The sequence below is a fragment of the Oreochromis niloticus genome, linkage group LG5 (assembly GCF_001858045.2).
Source record: "Oreochromis niloticus isolate F11D_XX linkage group LG5, O_niloticus_UMD_NMBU, whole genome shotgun sequence".
Taxonomy (NCBI): domain Eukaryota; kingdom Metazoa; phylum Chordata; class Actinopteri; order Cichliformes; family Cichlidae; genus Oreochromis; species Oreochromis niloticus.
Window position 1 is genome coordinate 8,390,769 of NC_031970.2, and position 25,254 is coordinate 8,416,022.

A 25,254-nucleotide genomic window follows, 5' to 3' on the forward strand; every position below is an offset into this window, starting at 1 on the left:
AGATCTTGCCACAGAATCTCGATTGGATTTAGATCTGGACTTTGACTGGGCCATTCTAACACATGGATATGTTTTGTTTTAAACCATCTCATTGTTGCCCTGGCTTTATGTTTTGGGTCGTTGTCCTGCTGGAAGATGAACCTCCGCCCCAGTCTCAAGTCTTTTGCAGACTCCAAGAGGTTTTCTTCCAAGATTGCCCTGTATTTGGCTCCATCCATCTTCCCATCAAGTCTGACCAGCTTCCCTGTCCCTGCTGAAGAGAAGCACCCCCAGAGCATGATGCTGCCACCACCATATTTGACAGTGGGGATGGTGTGTTCGGAGTGATGTGCAGTGTTAGTTTTCCACCACACATAGCGTTTTCCATTTTGGTCTCATCTGACCAGAGCACCTTCTTCCACATGTTTGCTGTGTCCCCCACATGGCTTGTGGCAAACTGCAAACGGGACTTCTTATGGTTTTCTGTTAACAATGGCTTTCTTCTTGCCACTCTTCCATAAAGGGCAACTTTGTGCAATGCACGACTAATAGTTGTCCTATGGACAGATTCCCCCACCTGAGCTGTAGATCTCTACAGCTCGTCCAGAGTCACCATGGGCCTCTTGGCTGCATTTCTGATCAACGCTCTCCTTGTTCGGCCTGTGAGTTTAGGTGGACAGCCTTGTCTTGGTAGGGTTTGCAGTTGTGCCATACTCCTTCCATTTCTGAATGATCACTTGAACAGTGCTCCGTGGGATGTTCAAGGCTTGGGAAATCTTTTTGTAGCCTAAGCCTGCCTTAAATTTCTCAATAACTTTATCTCTGACCTGTCTGATGTGTTCTTTGGACATCGTGGTGTTGTTGCTCCCAATATTCTCTTAGACAACCTCTGAGGCCATCACAGAGCAGCTGTATTTGTACTGACATTAGATTACACACAGGTGCACTCTATTTAGTCATTAGTAGGGGTGGGTTTTAATAATCGATTCATCGATTAAAATAGATTCTGGCTTGAATAACGTGAAATCGATTCATTAAAATCCTGAATCGATTTTTTTAATATAAATGTATTTTGCCCGAAACGCCAGAATCTCAGGTGAAACCTCACAAAATTTCAACAACCACCAAACAGCTAAGACAGTAAATGAGAGCAGGTACACGGATTCTGCACAAGGACGTAAACACACAGCGCGGACCCGCGGATCAGAATCAGTGAGATGTCGCCTTTCTCACCCGACGGGCGCTGCAGCTTTAAGCGGCTGCGCGCGCTCCCGCGGACGGCAATCACTTTCTGGCAGACAATCACTTTTTGGCACAACAACTGCACGGACACGGTCGGGGCTGAAAGCCGACAGCTCGCTGATTCTGATGTTTCGGCGGGTCCGCGCTTTGTGTTCACGCCCTTTTTGCGCGGACCCGCCGGGCTGTTAGTTTTATCTCTCTCCAAACAATATTGACCGAACCAGCAGCAAAAGAAGATCCAAACTACGCTTCACATAAACATCGTCATGAAATCACTCTGACTTTTACTGTTTTGCTTCCACCACGATAAAATCACACTTCATGCACAGCTCTCTCTCTCTCTCTCTCTCTCTCGCTCTCCCTCTCTCTGTACCTCAAGAACAGTTTCCCTAAAAATCCGTTTTCTGCATTATTCGCTTGCTTGTTACGCACAAGTCTACTGTTGTTTACAGCGCTGTTGGCCGCTGTTTTGTTTTTTTTTTCGTTTTACATACTTCCGAAAAGAAAACCTAATTTCTGCCGTTCAATACTGAACAAATTTAAACTTTTTAAAATTATGCAAAATGCTTAGCCGTGTCTCTAATAAAACTGCTGTAACTTCAGAGGTAACGTTCATATGTTGATTAATGGTTTTCTTTCGTTTTTGATATACTGCAGAATATTTTTATAAAATCCCAGGCCAGGAAAACCACCTTCATGTTTTTCTGTGTTTTATCTTCAGCTACTTTGACACAAAGGCATCTGCTGTGACGCTCACACCTTTGATAAAGTCTTGCGTGTGTCAGCTTCCTTTTTATAGATACAAAAATATGTAAATGTACTGATCTGAATTATAATATTTCTGACTGTCAAAATTTCGAATTTAATTGAATCGAATCGATTTGAATCGAATCGTGGATCGAATCGATTCAGGACCTTGTGAATCGGAAACGAATCGATTCTAGAAATCAGTGACGATACCCAGCCCTAGTCATTAGCACTCTTCAGGCAGTGTCTATGGGCAACTGACTGCACTCAGACCAAAGAGGGCTGAATAATTACGCACACCCCACTTTGCAGTTATTTATTTGTAAAAAAAAAAAAAAAAAAGTTTAGTATCATGTGTGATTTTCATTCCACTTCTCAAGTGTACAACACTTTGTATTGGTCTTTCACGTGGAATTCCAATAAAATTGATTCATGTTTATGGCTGTAATGTGACAAAATGTGGGAAAGTTCAAAGGGGCCGAATACTTAAAATTATAGTTACTAGTTACTTCTTCAAAAAAGTAACTGAGTTAGTAACTGAGTTACGATATTCTAAAAGTAATTAATTACTTGGAAAAGTAACTATTGCATTACTTAAAAAAAACAACAACAACAACAACGTTTAACCCTCTGGCGCCATTTTTTTACTACTCTTGATTTTCTCTCCACATTTTACCTTTAGAAACTATTTACTTTGCCTTGTTTGGTATCATTCTTTTTAGTGCAACCTCACGTGCCTGAATTTACAGTTATGTTCTCATTTTGTCATACTGTACAACCAGAATTGATCTAAAATCAGACAAAAATCATAAAATCACAGTAGAAAAAGTTATATTTTTACTGTAACAACCATAAACATGTTTAATGAATCATATTTCATAACTTCAAATGCAAATATTAATTGTCAATTTTAAAATCCTATGCACAAGTTTTGCAAACAAAGTTATTTGCATCCATTTACCTTTTACCCTTTTTTAAAATAACCATTTCAAACTATTTACAGAACAATCAGCTGTTCTGCATTCAATAAGATGCTACACAAATTATTTGTGCCACTCCAAAAAAATAATTTCTGTCCACTATAAAGGAGAACATCACAGCCTGATACCTGCAGGTCTGACAGCAGCAGGTGTATCACTCCTGTTTCTACCTGGAGACAGCAGTCGCCTCATTGTTCTGACACACAACACAAAACTATCCACAACACTACACACGACAACACATTAACTACACACTCCAAACACGCTAAACGTCACAAATCTCACATCTCAAAACTCGCTCTCTCTCCCTTTTCCTGCTCCCTCTCTTTCTCTCTCTCTCTCTCTTTCTCTCTTTCTCTCTCTCTGTTTCTCTTTCTCTCTCTCTCTCTTTCTCTCTTTCTCTCTCTCTGTTTCTCTTTCTCTCTCTCTCTCTCTCTCTCGCCGTCACTCCTAAAACTTTTTTTTGTTTTGTTTTTTGCTCATAAGCAGAGAGTGCTTGCTAGCGCTAACGTGGCGAAACTTGAGGAAAAAACGCCGCGTATATATTGTTTATCATGACTCTGGTTTTACGTGGCCTATCAACACAATTTAAAAACTGGCACCTTGTTGCTTTGTCTTTAAGTGGTCATGTGATTGACTTACCACGACTAATTTATTCTTCCTCAATCAAACAGCAGCACTCATGCGATTGTTTTGCCTCCTTAGCTCCAGGTGTTGTGCTAGACAGTGATCGTGATTACCGTCCGCGGGAGCGCGCAGCTGCTTAAAGCTGTAGCGTCCAGATTACTTACAGCTTGTTAAGGTTCAAAAGTTGGAGAAAAGAGTACGGAGGTTCTCAACCTCAAAATGATGACACTGGTCCAGAAGGTATGATCAAAGCGAAGATTTATTGTTTACACGCGTGGAGTTCAACACTGAGCAACGTCAGCGATTGAACTGAACTTAAAATAATTAGACAAAGGTTTTATAGGGTTGGGGGTGATACTGCTCCCCCCCCTCTCAGACACAATACAGCATACGTCAACTCAAAACCACAAAATGTTCCGTAAACTTTAACATAGTTTAAAGAACATTACGTCTCATCTCCATCCCGGTGTCGCCCCACGTACGCCTTCTTATCTCAACATCAGTTGCACTTCCTCTAAGTACTTCAGCACAATTCTGCAATTGCAGCAAAAACCCATCTTCACTTCTTACTTACCAAAATAGATCTATTATGGTGTGTATGTGTGTGTCTGCAGTGTATGCTATGTATGTGTCATGACCTCTCCTGCACTCCGGCTCACCTCACACCCCTCGTCCTAGCCAGACATAAGGCCTGTGCTCGTGCACAGCTGAACTATGTGTGACTTCTAAATGTCACACTCAAATGATGATACTCAAACCATGAAGGAAACTTACTCAAACTGAACATAAATGAACCTTAAAACTTACTTAAAAGGATATAAGTGCTGAATGATACAAACTTAACTCTTAGCTCTAAAGGATATGAGGATATAAGGATATAACTCCAGGCATATGTCACGTAAGCAGGTGTGTTGCAATTCCTTTCAGAGCTCCTGTCCTCCTCACCGTGTATTGGCAGATCATAACGCCCGCCAAGAGTTTCTGACCTTCACTTGACCAGGAGCCACAGCTCTTTAATAAGCTCAAATGCAATCATGTATAAAAGATTAAAATCATTTTCATAACACAGGTTTTCCTTCTCAGATCTGCCAATATGTTTGCTCCTCCTAATATAGTCTAAAAGCAACCCCAAGCAAAACAATTTGAACTTTCCCCTATCAGTGATCCCTCTAACTAAGTGTGTGTGTGTATGTCTCGTCTGTCTGTGCGTGCACAGAGTGTGCATCTGCTCTCTGAACAGTTTCACTTCTGCAAAAGCATGGCTTGCAGACGCATTTCCTGTCAGCCTGCAGTCAGCTTCTCACCCACTGAAGACTTCAGTATAAGAATACAAAAACATTCAAAAACCTTTAAAATTATATTTTCAACTCAACAGTTTAAAGTGGTTCTTCTTGGACCTGTAATAAAGACTAATATAATACCCATATATTTGAACATCTGAATGCCTCTGAATGCAACATCACTATTAACATGAAATGGTAATGATGATTATAAAAATAGCAGCAAATAATATCTTTCTCTTCCTGACAAGCTACTTCAGTGCAACTGATATAAGATGCAGTAAGCTGAACACAGCTTCAACCGTCTGTTTGTTGAAAAATAGTAACGGACCGCGTTACCTTGTTAGTAACTGTAACGCCGTTGTAACGATAGGAATAGTAATTAGATTACTCGTTACTGAAAAAAGTAACGCCGTTAGTAACGCCGTTACTTGTAACGCCGTTATTCCCATCACTGATAGTAATGTGAATAACCTAATAATTATCCTTATTGCTGTTTTAGAGAGGAGCGGTGCTTCAAGGATAGTTGCAGATTTCTATCAGAATCTGCAGATTAAATAGTACAAATAAAACGTTTCTCCAACGTTGTCTTCCCAAAAGTTTCCCTAACATTTACACTGGATGGCCAGAAAGCGTTCGATGGCTTCTCGGGTGCTTTTCTGGAGCTGATAATTGGCGTCTGTCTTCTGTCAGTGACATAAAAGATGGATTTAATGTGACATGACCATTCAAACAGCAGTCGCTTTCTAAACCATCGGATATGTATCGGAATCAGTCGCACAAACGAAAGTGACCCAGATTGGATTTGAAAATTGAGGATTTGTGCCGTTCACACTGTCATACCATAATCGGATATGGGTCGCATAGGGTAAAAAAAAAAAAAAATCCGATTTCATGCGCTTTCGTCTGCAGTGTGAACGTAGCCTTACTGTATGTCAATGCAAAAGAGGTATACAGTTCATCACCTGTCCCTCACCTGGGAAGATCTGATCACAGCCTGGTGCCCCTTTTCCTGTGTACCGGCCCTTAGTGCGCAGGAAGCCACCCGCATAGTGCAGAGAGGTGAGCCAGGAGGCTCTAAAAGACTTTGGAGTTGACTGTGCGGGAGGTGCTTTGTGTGACGACGACGGGGAGGAAATAAACAGCCTTGTGACCTGCGTGACGGGCTACATTAACATCTATGTAGATAACACCGTACCTACGAGGACCTACTCTGCCTTTTTTTTGTAGATTGCATCTGAATTGCGAGTCCAGTCCAGTTTGTTGTTTAGATGAACACCAAGGTACCTATAGCTATCCACAGCCTTAATGCCCATACCTTGGATTTTTAGTGGTTTCTATGGAGGATCTTTGTGCCTGCGGAAGTCTACCACCAGCTCCTTGTGTTTTCTAGTGTTGATCTGGAGGTAGTTCTGCTGGCACCAGTCCACAAAGTCATGGGTAAATTCTCTGTACTCCCTGTCGCTACCATCAGTGATGAGGCCGACTATTGCAGAGTCGTCAAAGCATCTGACACCTCAGTTACTTCACACCTCCTCCCTTCACCCCACTCGCTACTCCCCACCCCTACCACAGCATCCTGTACACAACCAACACACGGCTCCAGCCTGTCTCTTTTAACCCTCCAGGTTAGGAGGGAACTGAGTACAACTGGAGCCAAGAAGGCAGCGGGTCCAGATGGCATCAGCTCAAGGGTTGTCAAGTCCTGCGCAGATCAACATGAGAACTCTGGGCTGTGTGTCGGACAGGGTCATCTTCAGTATGGAGGCCCCACAGGGAACGGTGTGGGAGACGTCTGCAGTGCAGATGGTGAAGAGGAACTGAGCCAGAACCATTCCCTGGATTAATTGCGCTAAAAAATTTTATCGCATTATTTGTAATGATAGCATTAACACGACAACATTGACAGGCCTAGTTTGTTGGTTTGCTTTTATTTAGTTTTATTAGCATGCTGGTTATTAGATGCTGCTTCAGCCAGCCAGAGAATCCTTTGCTGTCCCACCCCTGTCCTCCCTGTGGAGCAAGCAGCAGGTGTATCTCGTAAATGGAAGATGCCCTTACTCCTCGCAAATGGGCAATAGAAAACTGTTTGGTGCCTATGCAATCCCCAAAATGCACTGGCATGACATGTGGGGAGCATGGGTGCGAGCAATGTTTTTTTTGCCGATGCCGTGATGCACCCTCTACCACGATGCCACCCTACCCCATGTTGCCCATATCAAAAACTGCCACTTGGTACCATAGCTCAGGCTACTTGTTACTCTGTGAATATTTATCTGCATGTTTGCAAACTTGTCTAGTACTTACCTGTTTGTTTCCTCCTTCCTCTAAGGAAATCTATGTATTACAACCTGTCTGACACGCTGGAACTATAGTAGTATACTGGAAATGTGTCCAAGAGAAAGTGAGGAGAAACTCAAAATAGAACTGATACATAGACTCTAAATCTGATACCTGTTAACAAATGAAAAAGAAAAAATCCAGATACAAAGAGAGTGTGTATCTCAGCAAAGTATCTGTGTTGCTTATGATATTTATTCCCTTTGCTTCCTTAAGATCGTTTATTAAAATCTTTAAACCTTTCAACTGTGTTCTACAATTATGTCCTTTTTTGCAAATGCAAACAAATTACTGCCTTGCCTTGGTCATCCACTGCAAATTCATTTCTGCCTGCACTCTGATGTGTGTGTTTTTTTTTTTTTTTTAAACCATTTGCATTTTGAGTAAATGTATTTTGCAAGAGTAAGCATGCACACATTTGCCAAATACAGACAGGATATTGTGTGGTTGATGATAGACCTATAAACTGCTTCTAAAATGTTAACAAAATTCATATTACTGCAAATGCACTGAGCAGTTTGCATTGGCAGGTAGAAATATAGCATGTGCAATCCTCTGTCACCAATTAAACTGCATCTTATGAAATGTCAATTTTCTCCACAGAATTTTTTTTTTTTTGATTCTATCAGAACGTGTTGCTCTAAAAGTATACATAGTATGCACACGCCATATCATTCCACCTCATTTCATTTCTGTCATCCTGGTATTCTATGTACGCAAGTTTAGATTGGTTACTTATAGTTGGCTTACACAGCTGTGTGTGTGTGTGTGTGTGTGTGTGTGTGTGTGTGTGTGTGTGTGTGTGTGTGTGTGTGTTTGTTTTACATTGCTGTGCTTGAGTGTAACCATCTACCGGAACCAAATTCCTTGTATGTGTCTGCACACATGGCCAATAAACACGATTCTGATTCTGAGTATACATAGTAAAGTACAATACATATTTATCATATTTGTCATATTTCAAGTGTCACCATACTGGAAATACTGGTAAATCTTATCAGTATGTACTTTTGATCCAGGACACGATATTAAGTTTGATCAAGATTTTGAAGGTTTAACCTTGAACTTATCTGTCCACACATGTTTATCAGTTTGTGACCTAGATGATGATTGGTAAATGTGGTCTTTACTGGAAATGATGGCATTTGAGGTCATTCACTTTATTTCCTCTTAAATGGGGGTGGGAAAACTAACTGGTCAGTATAAACCTGAAAAAGACTAAGAATCAGCAGAAGTGAACTCATACTTAGCCAAGATGAAAGCTTTTTGTGTCACTGTTCTTGTGCTGAATTACATCTCTGTGTGTCAGCCTTCATCATTGGCCTGTGAGAGGTATCTAAAAACAGCAGATAGTGATCAAGATGTAAGTCTCTTTTAAACCTTTATAGCTAAGATCATAGTTGTAAAACTGATTTGCTAGTAAAATATTAGTAAAATTAGTAAATTTTTTTCTCTTTCAGTGTGTCCCTGTATTTATCCCAATTTCCTTTTTTGTTAAATTAGACAAGATTCTCTCTGGGTTCATTTGGAATAAAAAAAACCCCTAGAATACGCAATACACATATCTTCAAAGACCGAAAAAGATGGGGGGATGGCTTTACCAAACCTTATGTTCTACTATTGGGCATGTAATATTCGTATTCTCAGGTACTGGCTACAGGGGGAGGGCATGAATAATGCCCCGGCGTGGCTGAGCTTGGAGATTTCTTCTTGTGCCTTATCCTCTTTACCAGCCCTGATTTATGCCCAAAAGCAGCCTCCGAGTGCAAGCTTTTATAATAACTCTATTGTCAAAGTTACTTTGAAAATATGGTATAAATTTCGTCGTTATTTTAAGTTGACCTTTTTTTCCCTTCAGTCACCCGTTTTGAAAAATCCCTCTTTTCAACCTTCCTTAGTTGATGGTGCTTTTTATTTGTGGGCCTCCTTGGGAATCAAGTCTTTTTCTGACCTTTATATTCATAATACATTTGCCTACTTTGAACAGCTCTCATTGAAATTTGGCCTTCCAAAAAGTCACTTTTTTCGCTACTTACAAATCCGGAGTTTTGTTAAGGAGAAATCTTCCCAGTTTCCATGTAGACCTCCTTGTCATGACTTTGATAACCTTCTGTCACCCCCCCCCCCTCATCACAGGGCCTGATCTCTTGTCTGTATGGGAGAATATGTTCTCTTGGCAACTCCTCAACTTCGGCTATTAAAATGGCATGGGAGCAGGATTTGGGATGTGTGATTCAGGATGACTTTTGGGATAAAATTCTTTACCGGGTCCATGGCTCCTCATTATGTGCCAATCACGGGTTGATTCAATGTAAGATTTTGCACCGCGTATACTGGACTAAAGCCAGACTAGCTCAAATATACCCCAACCTTAGCCCTGATTGCGACCGCTGTCATCAAACACCTGCCTCTTTGGTCATGTCCATCCCTCAAACAATACTGGATTAATATTTTTCTGACTTTATCAAAGATCATCCAGCTAACCCTACAACCTGTGCCCTACCTGTGCTCTGTTTGGCGTTCTTCCTGATACAGTTGTCTTGCCGACGTCCCAAGCGGATTTGGTAGCATTTCTCACCTTGTTGGCAAGACGCAGAATATTGCTGTGCTGGAAGTCCCCTTCTCCCCCATCCTGGGAAACCTGGATCAGAGATGTTTTGCATTTTAGCAAACTCGAAAAGATTAAATTCACCCTGCATGGGTCTATGGCCAAATTTCTTAAGATCTGGCAACCCTTTTTTGACCATGTTCAGACTTTGCGGTCCCGCAACACTCCTAATTAGCCAGCCCAGACTTTATTCTATTTTATTTTATCTTATGTTTAACTATACAGACTCTATTGTGACTGCGCTTTATGATGGCATTTATTTATCTACTCTATACATATTTCTTTTCTCTTACAGACTTGACTTATCTCTACAACTAAGCTGACCACTCATTATGTTTGTGTTTTGGGTTTTTTTTTTGGTTTGTTTGTTTTGTTTCTTTTTTGTGTGTGTGGGGGTGTGGGTTTTGAAACTCTTTGTATTATTAGATTGGATCCTTTCCTTTTTCTTTTTGTACACCCACTGGTACTACTATAAGAATGAGGTGGGAGTGTATGTTTCATATTGTTTTATGTTCGTCAAAAAGAAAATGGCACATTATTCAATTTGTCTTCTGTAAAGATGGATACAGAAAATTAAATAAAAATATCTGGGAAAAAAAATATTAGTAAAATGAAACTGCACCTATAACGGATTTGTGCAAGTTTGTATTTCATGAATAGTGTTAAATGTGTCAGATTGTTGCTTTGTAAATGTTTTGCACTAAACAAAAACAAAAATAATGAATGAACAAACAATGTCTTCCTTTCAGTTGACTGGGAAATGGTACCTTATAGCCATGTCCTCAAACAGCTGCTGGGCTACTGCATTCAGTGTCCTACCTTTCAGTACCTATGTGAACATTACAGCAATAGAAGAAGCAAACGTCTATGAAGCCACCTTTTCACTGAAAATGTAACTAATTTTCTTACTTATAATTGTTGTTTATACTGTATGTTTGCCAGTGTTTGTGCTTCATATTTCATTATGTCATTTAAAGTTATTTTTTTCATTCTTTAAATCTTTTGACTACTAATTAAATCAGGTTTGGGCAGTGTAAAAATTTAACTTCAAAAATTCACTACGGAAAAAGCACCATAACTGAGATAGACAACAAAGGTAAGAGTTTTTATTAAAACATTTGTGTCACTGGCGTTTAATTATGAATCTCTTTGTGTCTGTTTCTTTCGGTCACTATTAAACCTTTTAACTGCAGATTAATTATGTGCTCAAACCTCTTAACATTCACAAAATAATCAATAAAAATATAAAAGCACTAAAAGAGAAAATTCAGACAAGAAGATCATATACATGTTTAATTTTTAAGCTTTTAAAGAATTGGTAGCATACTAGTTTTCTTGTCTTTTGTCTTCTTTGACTTTCCCCACATTCTTTTATTGTGTAAATAATAATCTTCACTTGTGATAGTATCTATAATACTATAATTCTGATGTTAAAAATGTAATCTCAAATGTTAAATGTATTTTAATTACTCTTCTTTTTACAACAGGTGCCAAGAGTAATAATGTAATGATAGTTCTTCAAAGGAGGTGCCATGATTGTATCGTCATAAAGTCGGATGGCTTCACAGACATTCTTGTGCTTTTAAGTAAGGAACCAGACAGATGTGATAAGAAAATATGTCGAATATTTCCAATACAGATGTTTTTACAGCACTTTCTTGACTGCCTTATCTAGCAGGCTTTTATATAGCAGATTATGTCTTGATGCATTCTCAATCATCCAGGAAAGTAAATCTCCAAAAGTTGAATCTGTTCATCTGGACGTAGCGTTTTGTGGGAGAAACGTTTCGTCACTCATCAGCAGATTATGGCATTTAATCTATATAGTATTAGTTGTTATGAAGAGTGAAGCTTAAACTGATAACTTAGTCCATCATATGGTTTCCATCTAAACTGTGGCATGTTTTAAACAGGTAAGCGAACGTCCATCACTGCTGATGAGATGGAGGCATTTGAGATACAAGCAGAATGTCGTTACTTGTACAAACCACAGGTCTTTGGTTCTGATCATGGTAAGATGTGAAGAAAAAAATATAACAAAACCTTAATGGCTTTACAGCTAACGTGTACTTTTAGAGTGATTTGTGTCATCTTAATTTCTGCAGTTCCTTAACATTATAATGTAAACAGTATAACACAATGTCATGCACAATGTGCAATACAATTTCACATTCTACAGTTTCTAATTGTTTATTTTTCTTCATACAGACTATGAGAACTGCACAGTTGACGATGGCAAGACTGAATATGCTTCTTCAGAAATTCCCCATATGCGACAAGCAGTGCTAAACATGTTCTCACAGGTCTTCACATGCGTACAAGACAGAGTTTTGTATTACCCCCGTGCTGCCTTCCAGTGGGTGCAGTCAACATGGAGTAATTTGTGGTGAATGAAGAGAGACACACTATAATAAATATTTGCTTATTTCAATCATGTGCACTTGAAACAGTGCTGTCTTTAGTTTAAAGATTTGAAGAGAGTGTAGAATGAATAATAAATTCTACAGTTTACTGATGACCAATATTTGAATATTAATTCAAAATATTATAATGCATTTACATCTGTCCTCTACCTCTCAACTACTATTCATCCAACTTGCTGAGGTCCAGAGTAAGGGCAGTGTCTATTTTAAGGATGCTCTAAAGAGCTGTGGTCCAGTTTTTTCCATCACATTTCTGTTGCTATTAAACATTTATGAAATTCACTGTGGTATCAACTGTGATCTTCCCAAGACTCATTTCCTCAAACAATCACTGTTTCGGCAGAATTTTCCAGAGGTCCTATCTGGACAAAAAGACAGTCATTTGAAATTTACAACCTCTGTAAATGATTTTACATAATGTGGAATGCATATTTAGACATTGTTATGATGAGTCCACCTAATTCAATATCAAAAGAACAGCAGATGTAAATGCCAGAGGGTTTAAATATGGTATTTATTTATGTTTTTTTATTACCTAAAAAAAAGTTCTAGGCAACTTATCGTTGACTTTAATTCATGGACCAAAAGGTGTAATAACTACACTTGTAAAAACTTGTGAAAGTTCTAGTCAGTAATAGCTTAAAAAATAAAGTAAAAATGAACAATTGAGCTTTGTGAATAAGAGACACAGAAGAATTTAAAAATATGTCTCCTGCTTTTTCTCAAGCCCAGTTTGAAATTTGAAATATAGTGTGTAACATTACACATAAACAAAACAGTAAATAATAAATCATGGGCCAGTAAATGCAGCTTATATGTTCAATTCAATTCAGTTTTATTTATATAGTGCCAAATCACAACAACAATTGTCTCTAGGCCCTTAATATTGTAAGGCAGACCCTACAATAATACAAAGAAAACAGAAAACTCCGACAATCAAATGCCCCCCTATAAGCAAGCACTTTAGGTGACTGTGGGAAGGCTATCTTCCTTTCAATAGGAGGAAACCACCACCAAACGCCTGCGATGCTCTCTCCTGATGTAGAGTGCAGGTCAACCGGAACAGCGCAAAGCATGCTGCAAGACTGGATGCCGCTGTCTGCACCACTCACTCTCACTCCATTCCCACCACTGTTGCTTTTCATGTATTTCTATGGTGTTAAGCTGTGAAGATTCATGTGCTTTTTGTGTTGAGGAGTTTTTGTTTTCTGTTCTCATATTGATCCCCTACCAGGAGCTCAGCCTTAGTAGAGTTCTCTTTTATTCTCCTCCACTCACATATAATAAAATATGTTTCTTCAAAGCTACCCATTCTGACCTGTCTCCTGTGTTATTTGTGTAATGTCTGTATGGTCAGAAGGGGTCCAATTTCGCTGCAGGCAACTGCAAGTGACAAAAAAAAGGCTCATTTGTCATTATCATCATCAAATCCTGGCCAAAAATGACTCCAAGGTTCATCACAGTGTTACCGAAGGCCAAGGTAATGCCATCCAGAGTACCCTTAATAATTACAGCATGCTCTAATTGCTGTAATATAATATTATGATCAAAAGTATTGAACACTGCACTGAGGTCTAGCAGAACAAGCACAGAGATGAGTCCATTGTCAGAGACCATAACTAGATCATTTGTAACCTTCACTAAAGCTGTTTCTGTGCTGTGATGAGCTCTGAACCTGTCTGCCTGTGGTTCATAGCCGATAGATAGAAATCGGTTGATCATATTTAAATTGAAGCATTAATTAATAGTAGTACTTCTTTAAGCTGTATTGTAGGAATAGGGTCAAAAAGAAATGATGGTTCGGAGGAAGTAATTACTGAATTTACTCAAAAAGTAAATAATCATCAATGGTAATGAAAATAGTTGTACATAATGTTACGTCTGTGTGGTGGTTACAGGAATTGTATTTGTGAAGAAGTTTGTGAAGTCGTTACTAGTTAACATTAAAGGAACGGTTGGCTCATCAGACCTCCAACTTTTTGTCAACCTGGCTACAGAGCTGAAGAGAAACCTAGGGTTGTTCTTATTTTCTTCAATCAATAAGAAATGGTAAGATGCTCTACCTTTATGGAGGGCTTTCTTATATCCATCCATCCATTCGCTTCCGCTTATCCTTTCCAGGGTCGCGGGGGGCGCTGGAGCCTATCCCAGCTGTCATAGGGCGAGAGGCGGGGTACACCCTGGACAGGTCGCCAGTCTGTCGCAGGGCCAACACACAGGGACAGACAACCATTCACGCTCACATTCACTCCTAGTGACAATTTGGATTATCCAATTAACCTATCCCCTCAAACTGCATGTCTTTGGACGGTGGGAGGAAGCCGGAGTACCCGGAGGGAACCCACGCAAACACGGGGAGAACATACAAACTCCACACAGAAAGACCCCGGCCTGATGGTGGAATTGAACTCAGGACCTTCTTGCTGTGCGGCAACAGTGCTAACCACCGTGCCACCGTGCTGTCGTGGCTTTCTTATAAAGCAACAAAATATTTTTCCAGGCTAAATAAAGATGTTCTAAATTAGTGAGATGCCATTCCCTCTCCAGTTTACAAGTTATCTGCTTTAAGGTGCACATTTGTGAGTTATACCAGGGGGTCAAGTACTTCTAATTTGAGCTTTTCTTTTTCACAGGAGCTACAGTATCCTGAGTCAGACATTTAGAAGAAGTTAAATTATTAACAAGATAATCGACCTCTGTGGGAGTAGATTTCAGGTAGCACTGCTCTATGTTGGCACAAGGCATTAAAGAAGATAACAGTGGCTGCATTGTCCTTTAACCTCCTAGGACCTGGCGTCCATGTTGAAAACCCCTTTTTGGTGGCGCTGTCCCTTGGTGTTCGCTCGCTTTGTGGTAGAGTATCACTTCCTGTTCCTGCTCAAACACAGTGGTGTTTCTGAGTAGCTTTTCTACTTAGCAATTTAATTAAAATCTTTTGATACATCCCTTTTTCAGAGTATAATCTTAACGTGCTTCATCTGAATCACCCTTTCTGTGTGCTCACTACCTAATTTATAGCCAAAGTATTCACTCACTGTCTCTGTACTGTTTCGCTAGCTTAGCTTAGCTTAGCTTGTAGCCGACTCGTTAGCACCATGGCTACTTCACCTGTCCCTCCTGCACTTTCTTGCTCATTGTGTCAGATGTTTAGTTACTCCTCGGCCTCCTTTAGCAGTAATGATACCTGTAACAAATGTAGCATATTTGCAGCGCTGGAGGCCAGGATTACTGAATTGGAGACTCGGCTTCGCACCCTTCATTCACCCATAGCTAGCCAGGCCCCTGTAGCTGGTGCAGCCGAAGATAGCGTAGGCCCCGCTAGCTGTTCCCCGGCAGACACCAAGCAGCTGGGGAAAGAGGGCGGCTGGGTGACGGTGAGGAGGAAGCATAGTCTTACACAGAAGCCCCAGATACACCACCAACCTGTTCATGTGTCTAACCGTTTTTCCCCACTCGGCGACACACCCGCCGGGGGTCAAACTCTGGTAATTGGTGATTCTGTTCTCAGACATGTGAAGCTAGAGACACCGGCAACCATAGTCAATTGTCTTCCAGGGGCCAGAGCAGGCGACATTTAAGGAAATTTAAAACTGCTGGCTACGGGTAAACGTAAATACAGTAAGATCATAATTCATGGCGGCAGTAATGACACCCGGTTACGCCAATCGGAGGTCACTAAAATCAATATTGAATCGGTGTGTAACTTTGCCAAAACAATGTCGGACTCTGTAGTTTTTTTTTTTTGTTGTTTTTTTTCCCTCTGGTCCCCTCCCCAATCAGACCAGGAGTGATATGTTTAGCCGCATGTTCTCCTTAAATTGCTGGCTGTCTGAGTGGTGTCCCAGAAACGAAGTGGGCTTCATAGATAATTGGCAAACCTTCTGGAGGAAACCTGGTCTTGTTAGGAGAGATGGCATTCATCCCACTTTGGATGGAGCAGCTCTCATTTCTAGAAATATGGACCAATTTATTAAACCCCCCAAAATATGACTATCCAGAGTTGGGACCAGGAAGCAGAGTTGCAGTCTTACACGCCTCTCTGCAGCTTCTCTCCTCCTGCTACCCCCCCAAAAACCCATCTCCATTGAGACTGTGTCAGCTCCCAAAAAGACAAAAAACAAACCAAAAACCAGCAATAAACAACTTAATCATTAAAAAAAAATCACAAAGAAAGAACAATACAGTATCCACATCTGAACCAAAGAATAAAACAGTGAAATGTGGATTATTAAATATTAGGTCTCTCTCCTCCAAGTCTCTGTTAGTATATGATTTAATAATTGATCAACAAATCGATTTACTCTGCCTTACAGAAACCTGGTTGCAGCAGGTTGAGTATGTTAGTTTAAATGAATCAACACCCCCCGAGTCATTCTAACTACCAGAAATCTTCAAGCACAGGCCGAGGGGGCGGTGTGGCAGCAATTTTTCACACCAGCCTATTAATTAACCAAAGACCCAGACAGACTTTTAATTCATTTGAAAGCCTGATGCTTAGCCTCGTCCACCCCAGCTGTAAAACTCAGAAACCAGTCTTACTTGTTATCATCTATCGTCCACCTGGGCCTTACACAGAGTTTCTCTCTGATTTCTCAGACTTTTTATCTGATTTAGTGCTCAGCTCAGATAAAATAATTATTGTGGGTGATTTTAACATCCATGTAGATGCTAAAAATGACAGCCTCAACATGGCATTTAATCTGTTATTAGACTCAATTGGCTTCTCTCAAAATGTAAAAGAACCCACCCACCACTTTAATCACACTCTAGATCTTGTTTTAACAGATGGCATAGAAACTGAACATTTAACAGTGTTTCCTGAAAACCCTCTGCTGTCTGATCATTTCCTGATAACATTTACATTTACAATAATTGATTACACAGCAGTGGAGAGTAGACTTTATCACAGTAGATGTCTTTCTGAAAGCACTGTAACTAAGTTTAAGAATATAATCCACCCACTGTTATCATCTTCAATGCCCTGTACCAACATAGAGCAGAGCAGCTACCTGAACGCTACTCCAACAGAGGTTGATTATCTTGTTAATAATTTTACCTCCTCACTACGTACGACTCTGGATACTGTAGCTCCTGTGAAAACTAAGGCCTCAAATCCGAAGTACCTGACTCCGTGGTATAATTCTCAAACACGTAGCCTAAAACAGATAACTCGTGAGCTGGAGAGGAAATGGCGTGTCGCAAATTTAGAGGATCATCATTTAGCCTGGAGAAATAGTTTGCTGCTTTATAAGAAAGCCCTCCGCAAAGCCAGAACATCTTACTATTCGTCACTGATTGAAGAAAATAAGAACAACCCCAGGTTTCTCTTCAGCACTGTAGCCAGTGTGAGGAAATGAGGTGTTATTTTTCCTGCAATTTTTATCAGTTCATTTTACTATTTCCAGTTTCATTATTTTGTTATTGCTATTGCATCATAATCACATAACAAGCATTTGCATTGATGCATTTATTGGTATTACCTTAAAGTTTGCATTAAATTCAGGTTAACTTTTATTTACTTTATTTACAGGTGCCAGTATAATTATATGATGATTTGTCATTGCAAGTGCACCTATGATTATTTTACACATATTGAATTTTTGTGTCTTTAAAGGAGTTGTGACTCAAGAAGTCGTCTCTTGAGGGTTACAAGCTTTTGGTTAGCGCTATGATTAGCCAATCTACTGTGAGGATGACATGAGTTATTGAAGGATTGCACATGCTTACAATACATTTATATTCTGTTCTTTTTATTATTTTTATCTATGTATACATTTTATTAAGTTCTAAGTAGTGGTATTAGATTGAAACATTTGTTTAATACATTTTTATACATTTTACATATAAGTTAAGATCATCATACACAGGATAGCCTCAGCCTGGTTGCATAAGCAGAGAGGTCAAATAAGGTGCAAGGCGAGAGTAACACATGCACAGACATACACGCACCCACACGCACACAGATATAGTAGTGAGTTTATTTTTGTAGGTGAAAGTTTAAGCATGTTTTGCTAGGGTTTGTTAAGGGTCCGAAATTGAGGACGAGAGTAAAACAATGATGGTCCAGAAGAGGTCAATCAAACAATTGATTTTAATGAGTACACGCAGCGTGGGGAGACGTACACTGGAAACCATCAGTTGTAAATCCCCACCCAAAAATACACTTCAGATTGCTTTTATAACATCAGGGTATTATGACGCCCCCTCATGCGTTTACAAGCACATAATTTGCATCTTAAGAACATTATTTGCCTCTTCTACAGACAATGATCAATTTTAAGAGATAACTACAGAGACAGGAGTTCCCCTTTCTGGCATCCTTTTCCAAATATGGTGATGAGGTCCCCATGGACTTGTCCTCCTCTTTGGCCCATCTTCTGTCACCTGTTGCTAGGCAAACTCAAATGCCACAAGAAGCTGAATACATTCAGGCCTTTGCTCAGCTACTATTTTACTGTAACAATATACTCAGCATATAAGCTTTTAAGATTATAGATTTAACTCAACGATTTAAGTGGTTATATCTGCACCTGTAATAAACATGTTAATATTTGATTATGATAACCCCTGTAATACAAATTATAACATAATGCCAACAACTTCAATAAATGCTTGGATGAAATGACAATTAATGCAATGATAAAGATGATGGTTATGTCATCATCTTTAAGTTTTTCTGTGGGTGTACGTGACGGTTTGATGAAAGTACAGGATGTCTAACAGCTATGTTAGGGCTGTTGTTGCGGGGACTGCACCTGGAGGAAGATGGAAGCTAATGTTCTTTTAAAATGGGTCAAAAAGTTAACTGGGGGTCTGTGGTTTTGATTTGACGTATGCAAGTATTGTATCTGCTTAATGCATGAAGGGGTGTTGTATTAACCCGACCCTATAAAAACCTTTGGTTTGTTCATTGTCAGAGAGATCCACCTTTGATGTTCTGCAGGGTGTCTCCCCCACGTGTGTGTTTTTTCATTAAAATCATCGCTTGAACTCATCTTCTGGACCAGTGTGGTTACTTGCATTCCTCCTGTGTTTTCTTCCCAATATTTTGAACCCAACACCAGGCTGACAAAAAGTCAGAGCTCTACTGAGCCAACAATCCCTTTAACGTTAACTAGTAATGACTTCATGAACTTCTTCACAAATAAAATTTTTATCATTAGAGAAAAAATTACCAATAATCATCCCACAGATGTAATATTATCTACAGCTACTCTTAGTACCATTGATGTTAAGTTAGACTCTTTTTCTCCAATTGATCTTTCTGAGTTAACTTCAATAATTAATTCCTCCAAACCATCAACGTGTCTTTTGGACCCCATTCCTACAAAACTGCTCAAAGAAGTCCTGCCATTAATTAATTCTTCGATCTTAAATATGATCAACCTATCTCTAATAATCGGCTATGTACCACAGGCCTTCAAGGTGGCTGTAGTTAAACCTTTACTTAAAAAGCCATCTCTAGACCCAGCTGTCTTAGCTAATTATAGGCCAATCTCCAACCTTCCTTTCATATCAAAAATCCTTGAAAGAGTAGTTGTCAAACAGCTAACAGAACATCTGCAGAGCAATGGCTTATTTGAAGAGTTTCAGTCAGGTTTCAGAGCTCATCACAGCACAGAAACAGCTTTAGTGAAGGTTACAAATGATCTTCTTATGGCCTCTGACAGTGGACTCATCTCTGTGCTTGTCCTGCTAGACCTTAGTGCTGCGTTTGATACTGCTGATCATAATATCCTATTACGGTGCGCACACACCGAACGCGAAAGAGGCGGCCAGAGCGTCAGGTTCACATGTAAAGTCAACGGAAAGAGCACGATGACACGCGATTGCGCGTCCAGCGAAAATGCGGAGGCAGATTTGCGTCGGGAAAACGCCAAAACCCGTGAAATGCGCGTCAGTGTACCGCGTGGGGCGCGTGTGACTCGCGAAAGAAAACCACGCACGTCAGGTTGTGTGTTGCATTTTGTGCACACGCTGAGTTGGAAAATACGAACTCCGGTGTCAAATCACGCCCCGACAACCAATCAGGAGCCTGGTGACGTGGCTGTAACTAGGTCAAAGGGGCAGATCCAGTCACTCCGTATGGAGGAAAAGCTCATCTGTGCCGTGGCTAATCATCCAGAGCTAAATGACGCTAGTTCTACCGAGACAGGAATAAAACGGACCTAGCTTGGAGGCACATTAGTGAGGAGATTGGGCAACCTGGTAAGTTCATTCATTCTGCTTTTTCATTTCCAGACTGACCCAATGAAACCGTGCAAAAGCTAGCAAGCCCACCTACTGTCCTGATATTTTCCCACTGATGTCCAAATACCTTTCCGCTAACAAGATAATGTGTTTATTCAGAGGACATCTGCAGCACAACACATCTGGCACAACTTCCTCCCACATTTCCGGTTCACGCGCGTGGAAACATGCAATTTTGAGGCGCGGTGGATTTTCCCTGGACACGCGTTGAGGTGCAAATGTGCACGCGTGACATTAGGGGCGTTTGGGCGTTTTTCGCTCGCCTCTTTCGCGTTCGGTGTGAACGCACCGTTAGAGCGATTAGAACATGCTGTAGGTATTACAGGTACTGCGCTGCAGTGGTTTGTATCATATCTATCTAATAGACTCCAATTTGTTCAAGTAAATGGAGAGTCTTCTTCACACACTAAGGTCAATTATGGTGTTCCACAGGGTTCAATGCTAGGACCAATTCTGTTTACATTATACATGCTTCCCCTAGGCAGCATCATTAGAAGACATAGCATAAATTTTCACTGCTATGCAGATGATCTTTATTATCAGGATGTCCTAAAAACTCGCTGAAAAGTCTTCAGCTAATCCAAAATGCTGCAGCAAGAGTACTGACAGGGACTAGAAAGAGAGAGCATATTTCTCCTGTTTTGGCTTCCCTTCATTGGCTTCCTGTTAAATCCAGAATTGAATTCAAAATCCTGCTCCTCACATACAAGGTCTTAAATAATCAGGCCCCATCTTATCTTAATGACCTTGTAGTACCATATCACCCTATTAGAGCACTTCGCTCTTGCACTGCAGGCCTACTTGCTGTCCCTAGAGTATTTAAAAGTAGAATGGGAGGGAGAGCCTTCAGTTTTCAGGCCCCTCTTCTGTGGAACCAGCTTCCAGTTTGGATTCGGGAGACAGACACTATCTCTACTTTCAAGACTAGGCTTAAAACTTTCCTTTTTGCTAAAGCATATAGTTAGGGCTGGACCAGGTGACCCTGAATCCTCCCTTAGTTATGCTGCAATAGACATAGGCTGCCGGGGATTCCCATGATGCACTGAGTTTTTCCTTTCCAGTCACCTTTCTCACTCAGTATGTGTTAATAGACCTCTGCATTGAATCATATCTGTTATTAACCTCTGTCTCTCTTCCACAGAATGTTTTTCATCCTGTTTTCCTTCTTTCACCCCAACCGGTCGCAGCAGATGGCCGCCCCTCCCTGAGCCTGGTTCTGCCGGAGGTTTCTTCCTGTTAAAAGGGAGTTCTTCCTTCCCACTGTCGCCAAAGTGCTTGCTCATAGGGGGTCATATGATTGTTGGGTTTTTCTCTGTATTTATTATTGTGCAATCTACTGTACAATATAAAGCGCCTTGAGGCGACTTTTGTTGTGATTTGGCGCTATATAAATAAAATTGAATTGAATTGAATTTTGGGTTATTTAGACTAGAGATGGCACGATACCACTTTTTTATGTCCGATACCGATATCATAAATTTGGATATCTGTATAAGTTCATACTCCAGTTTAAATAAACAACAACACTAAAGCTATTCTGTTATACCTGTATGTAAAAAATACACTGCGCCCAAAATATTTCATAGTTCAGCAATACTGATCAATCTAATAAACTTAATTCTCCCTATTCTGGTATTTTAAAGAGTACTTAGCAGAAATATTAAGCAACCTAACTAATAGGGTTGCAAACTCCCAGCAAAAGAAAATAGGGAACCACCCCCCACCTCATGACGCTTAATCGATGTAATCAACTTTAATTTGATGCAGGGTGAAAAAAAATGCACAGAAATAAATTATTTTTCAAGAATAATTAAATAGATTCAACATCTTTCTTCAACAGAATTGCAGACTGCACAGATGGTACCTTCTCAAAGAAAAAAGTAGTATAGCTTACTGGGGTATATTAGACTTAACAGTTACTATATACAGTAATGGACTTCTATACATTTTACATCAGATTAAAACTTTGGGTGTAAGATTCAGATATTTATTTATTAAAAGCGAGACATTTTAAATGAGAATAAGAAAGAAAAGTATGTCTTTGTGCCCCCTTTTCCCTGTTAATGCCCTATCGGCCCCCCTGGCTAAACTTTGCTAGATCCGCTCCTGCACAGTTACCAGCCGTCAGCTACGTAGAAAAGGATCCTGGTGTAGAAAGTAATATTAAATAAATTCTAACAACAGCTTATCAAGCTTAAACGTGCTGCTGTTGTTCAGCCGCTGGTTTCCTCTTTCTGGTGCAAAGTGGACCAAAAACAAAGAAGAGAGACGGACTCGCGACAGAAAAGCCGATCAGCTGATCATTAAGCAGTTTCACGATTGAAGTAGCAGCAGGAAGGTGAGGGAGGGAGAAGAGGCAGTCGCTCCATATATCGGTTGTTAAGCTTAACGTGGGAATGCTTTACAAACATTCAGAGATGAACTTACACACTTGCTTTACTTCTCTCTGGGATAACTTCCTCGGAGATGAAATGCTGGTTTGCTAGCGAGGCTACAAATACACACAGCCGCTCTATCATGTGATGCTCCGACGTGCTTATGAGACGAGTTACGCCGTGTCGCAAGTTTTGTGAGGTGCTTTTTTTATATTTAATGGATCGGATTACATTTTTTATTATTCTCCGATATCCGATCCAGTAATTTAGGTCAGTATCTGACCGATACCGATACGTAATATCGGATTGGCCCATCTCTAATTTAGACTAAAATATTCAATTTTGCTCTACAAGCACTTGATGTCCACTTACGAGGACATTATCCTCATATGTGGCTCTTATTTTTCTTAAAAACAAAAATAAGGTAAAAAAAAAAATAAAAATCTGGTAATTCTTTGTTTTTACATTCATCGGGCTCCAATGTGACCAAATATCAAAGAGAAATTAAAAACGCATGCCGTGGAAGAGTTTGGGTCTTAGGAGGTTAACTTAGTTAATGCACTTTCAGAAAGACATCTATTGTGATTAAATCTATTCTGGAGACAAAGCCCTCTCCAATTCTTTCAGCTCTGTTATTGTGTGAAAATTAAAGCATTAAAGCACATACAGATCAGCTACTTTAGAAAAGGTTACTTTATGTAAATGCATTAGTAAGATATAGGTGTCATGGTGCTGGGTCGTTGACCCAGCGTTTTGGGTTTATTATGATTATTTTTCTCTGTTCTAGTTATTCTGATTTTGGTATTAGTTCTTGGATTTGGTTCGTGTGTTTGAGTGTTGTATCAGCCCTACCTGTGCCTGTCCTCTGTGCTCTGTTCGGGTCCTTGAGTTTTGTGTTGTAAAACAGTCTGTGTGTTTCCTGTTTTACTTTGTAGGTCTGTGTCTCGTTATGCCCATTAGTTCCAGCTGTGCCCCCTCCTGTGTGTCGTTTCCTGATTACCTGGTGTGTGTATTTATACTATGTGTCTGCCTGTGCTCCTGGTCGGCTCGTCTGCGTTTCTCTGTGTTTCTCTGCGTTCCATGATGTTTCGTTCCTGTTTCTGCGTCTCTTTGCCCCGCACCCCTTTTCGTATGCTCTCAGGTTTGTTATTTAGTTCTCCCAGTTTAGGTTGTCTTCAGTAACTGCTTATGCTTCATTGCCCGTTTTTGTCACCCTGCCACTCTGTAAATAAACCCTCATTCATATCATCAGTCGGCTGCTTGCATTTTGGGTCCTCATTCATCCACAACACGACTGCTGCCCCAGCCGTGACAATAGGAGTGCATGAATGTATGTTGGCAAAGTCTTCCCTGCCCTCCAGATGTTGTCTTGCTTTCTCTTTCTCTCCTCTCTGTGTGGGTGTGCAATAAGCTAAATGATCTCTTTCAGTGGTGTGCATGGTCACAGAAGACTCATGGAGGCATACCTGTTTTCCATCTTCAATCTATGCAATATTTAAGTTTAGTTTTTACAATCAGTTGTAGCCAGATTGTTATCCACTGGTATGTTATCATAGCTCAGGCCACTTCTTACTCTGTGAATATTTACCTGGGCATTTAAAGCCTTAGTCTCGTACAGTGTTGGTCAAGTTACTTGAAAAAAGTAATCAGTAACTAATTACTGATTACTTTCCCAAAAGAGTAATCCTGCTACTTTATTGATTACGTATTTTCAAAAGTAATTAGTTACTTAGTTACTTTTAAAAAACATGATTTACAATGTGAATAGGTGATAAAGCGATAGATCTTTCAACCCAATTCTACTTTCTGCCTAATCTATGATATAAAATGTAATCAAATAAAAAAAAAGTATCTTTTTAAAATTTGTTTTATTAGTTTTAATCTTTTAACTTTATGCATCACGGAAAAATGAAATTATATGACACATTCTCTGAGTGGAAGAAATTTGTTTAACATTTAAACCTATATTCTGCATATTCCTGCACATAAAATAAAATGTGATTTTGTGTTTACACTCAGTCTTTCAAATAGATGCAAGTAAAACAGCAGATAATGAATAAAATCAAAGACTAGCGGTCCTGTTGCTCTATTTTCACCTGTATAGCAGGAGTGGGGCAGACGGAGGTTTGTGTGCCGCGGCGGTCAGTGGAAGAATCTGGGAGTTTGTCTGTGAATTTCCCATTCCGTGGTCACGTACTCGGTGCTTGCTTAAAAGTTACGGGGTTTTTGCTGTAAAAAGAGGTTTTTTATCCCACGCAGTGATCAGCGGAAACTAATGTTTTTGTCACATTTTACGGAATCAAACTCAAAGTGAGGTCAGTACTTCCACGCCTTAAATGCTGCACAGTCATATGCTCTCCCACGGACCATTTTTTTATCCATTGTTGATCTGCACACAACTGT

General features: G+C 40.0%; 1 protein-coding gene and 1 pseudogene across 1 annotated transcript; one reads left to right on the forward strand and one right to left on the reverse strand.

Annotated features, from left to right (window-relative positions):
- Positions 1 to 25,254, reverse strand: part of LOC100691304 (N-acetyltransferase 8-like) — a 167,942-nt pseudogene that overhangs the window by 29,791 nt on the left and 112,897 nt on the right.
- Positions 8,421 to 12,508, forward strand: LOC109202230 (uncharacterized). Its single transcript, XM_025907098.1, has 6 exons — positions 8,421 to 8,558; positions 10,553 to 10,695; positions 10,826 to 10,899; positions 11,291 to 11,389; positions 11,717 to 11,815; positions 12,012 to 12,508. Exons 1-6 carry the CDS (start codon positions 8,451 to 8,453, stop codon positions 12,191 to 12,193), a joined length of 705 nt encoding a protein of 234 aa, XP_025762883.1. The 5' UTR covers positions 8,421 to 8,450; the 3' UTR covers positions 12,194 to 12,508.

Bases quoted from the DNA above. Each gene is read 5' to 3' on its own strand.
- LOC109202230 (XM_025907098.1), top strand. From the start codon at position 8,451: ATGAAAGCTTTTTGTGTCACTGTTCTTGTGCTGAATTACATCTCTGTG. The intron at 10,696-10,825 runs GTAACTAATTTT...TAATTAAATCAG, and splicing joins GCCACCTTTTCACTGAAAAT to GTTTGGGCAGTGTAAAAATT. The intron at 11,390-11,716 runs GTAAGGAACCAG...TGTTTTAAACAG, and splicing joins AGACATTCTTGTGCTTTTAA to GTAAGCGAACGTCCATCACT.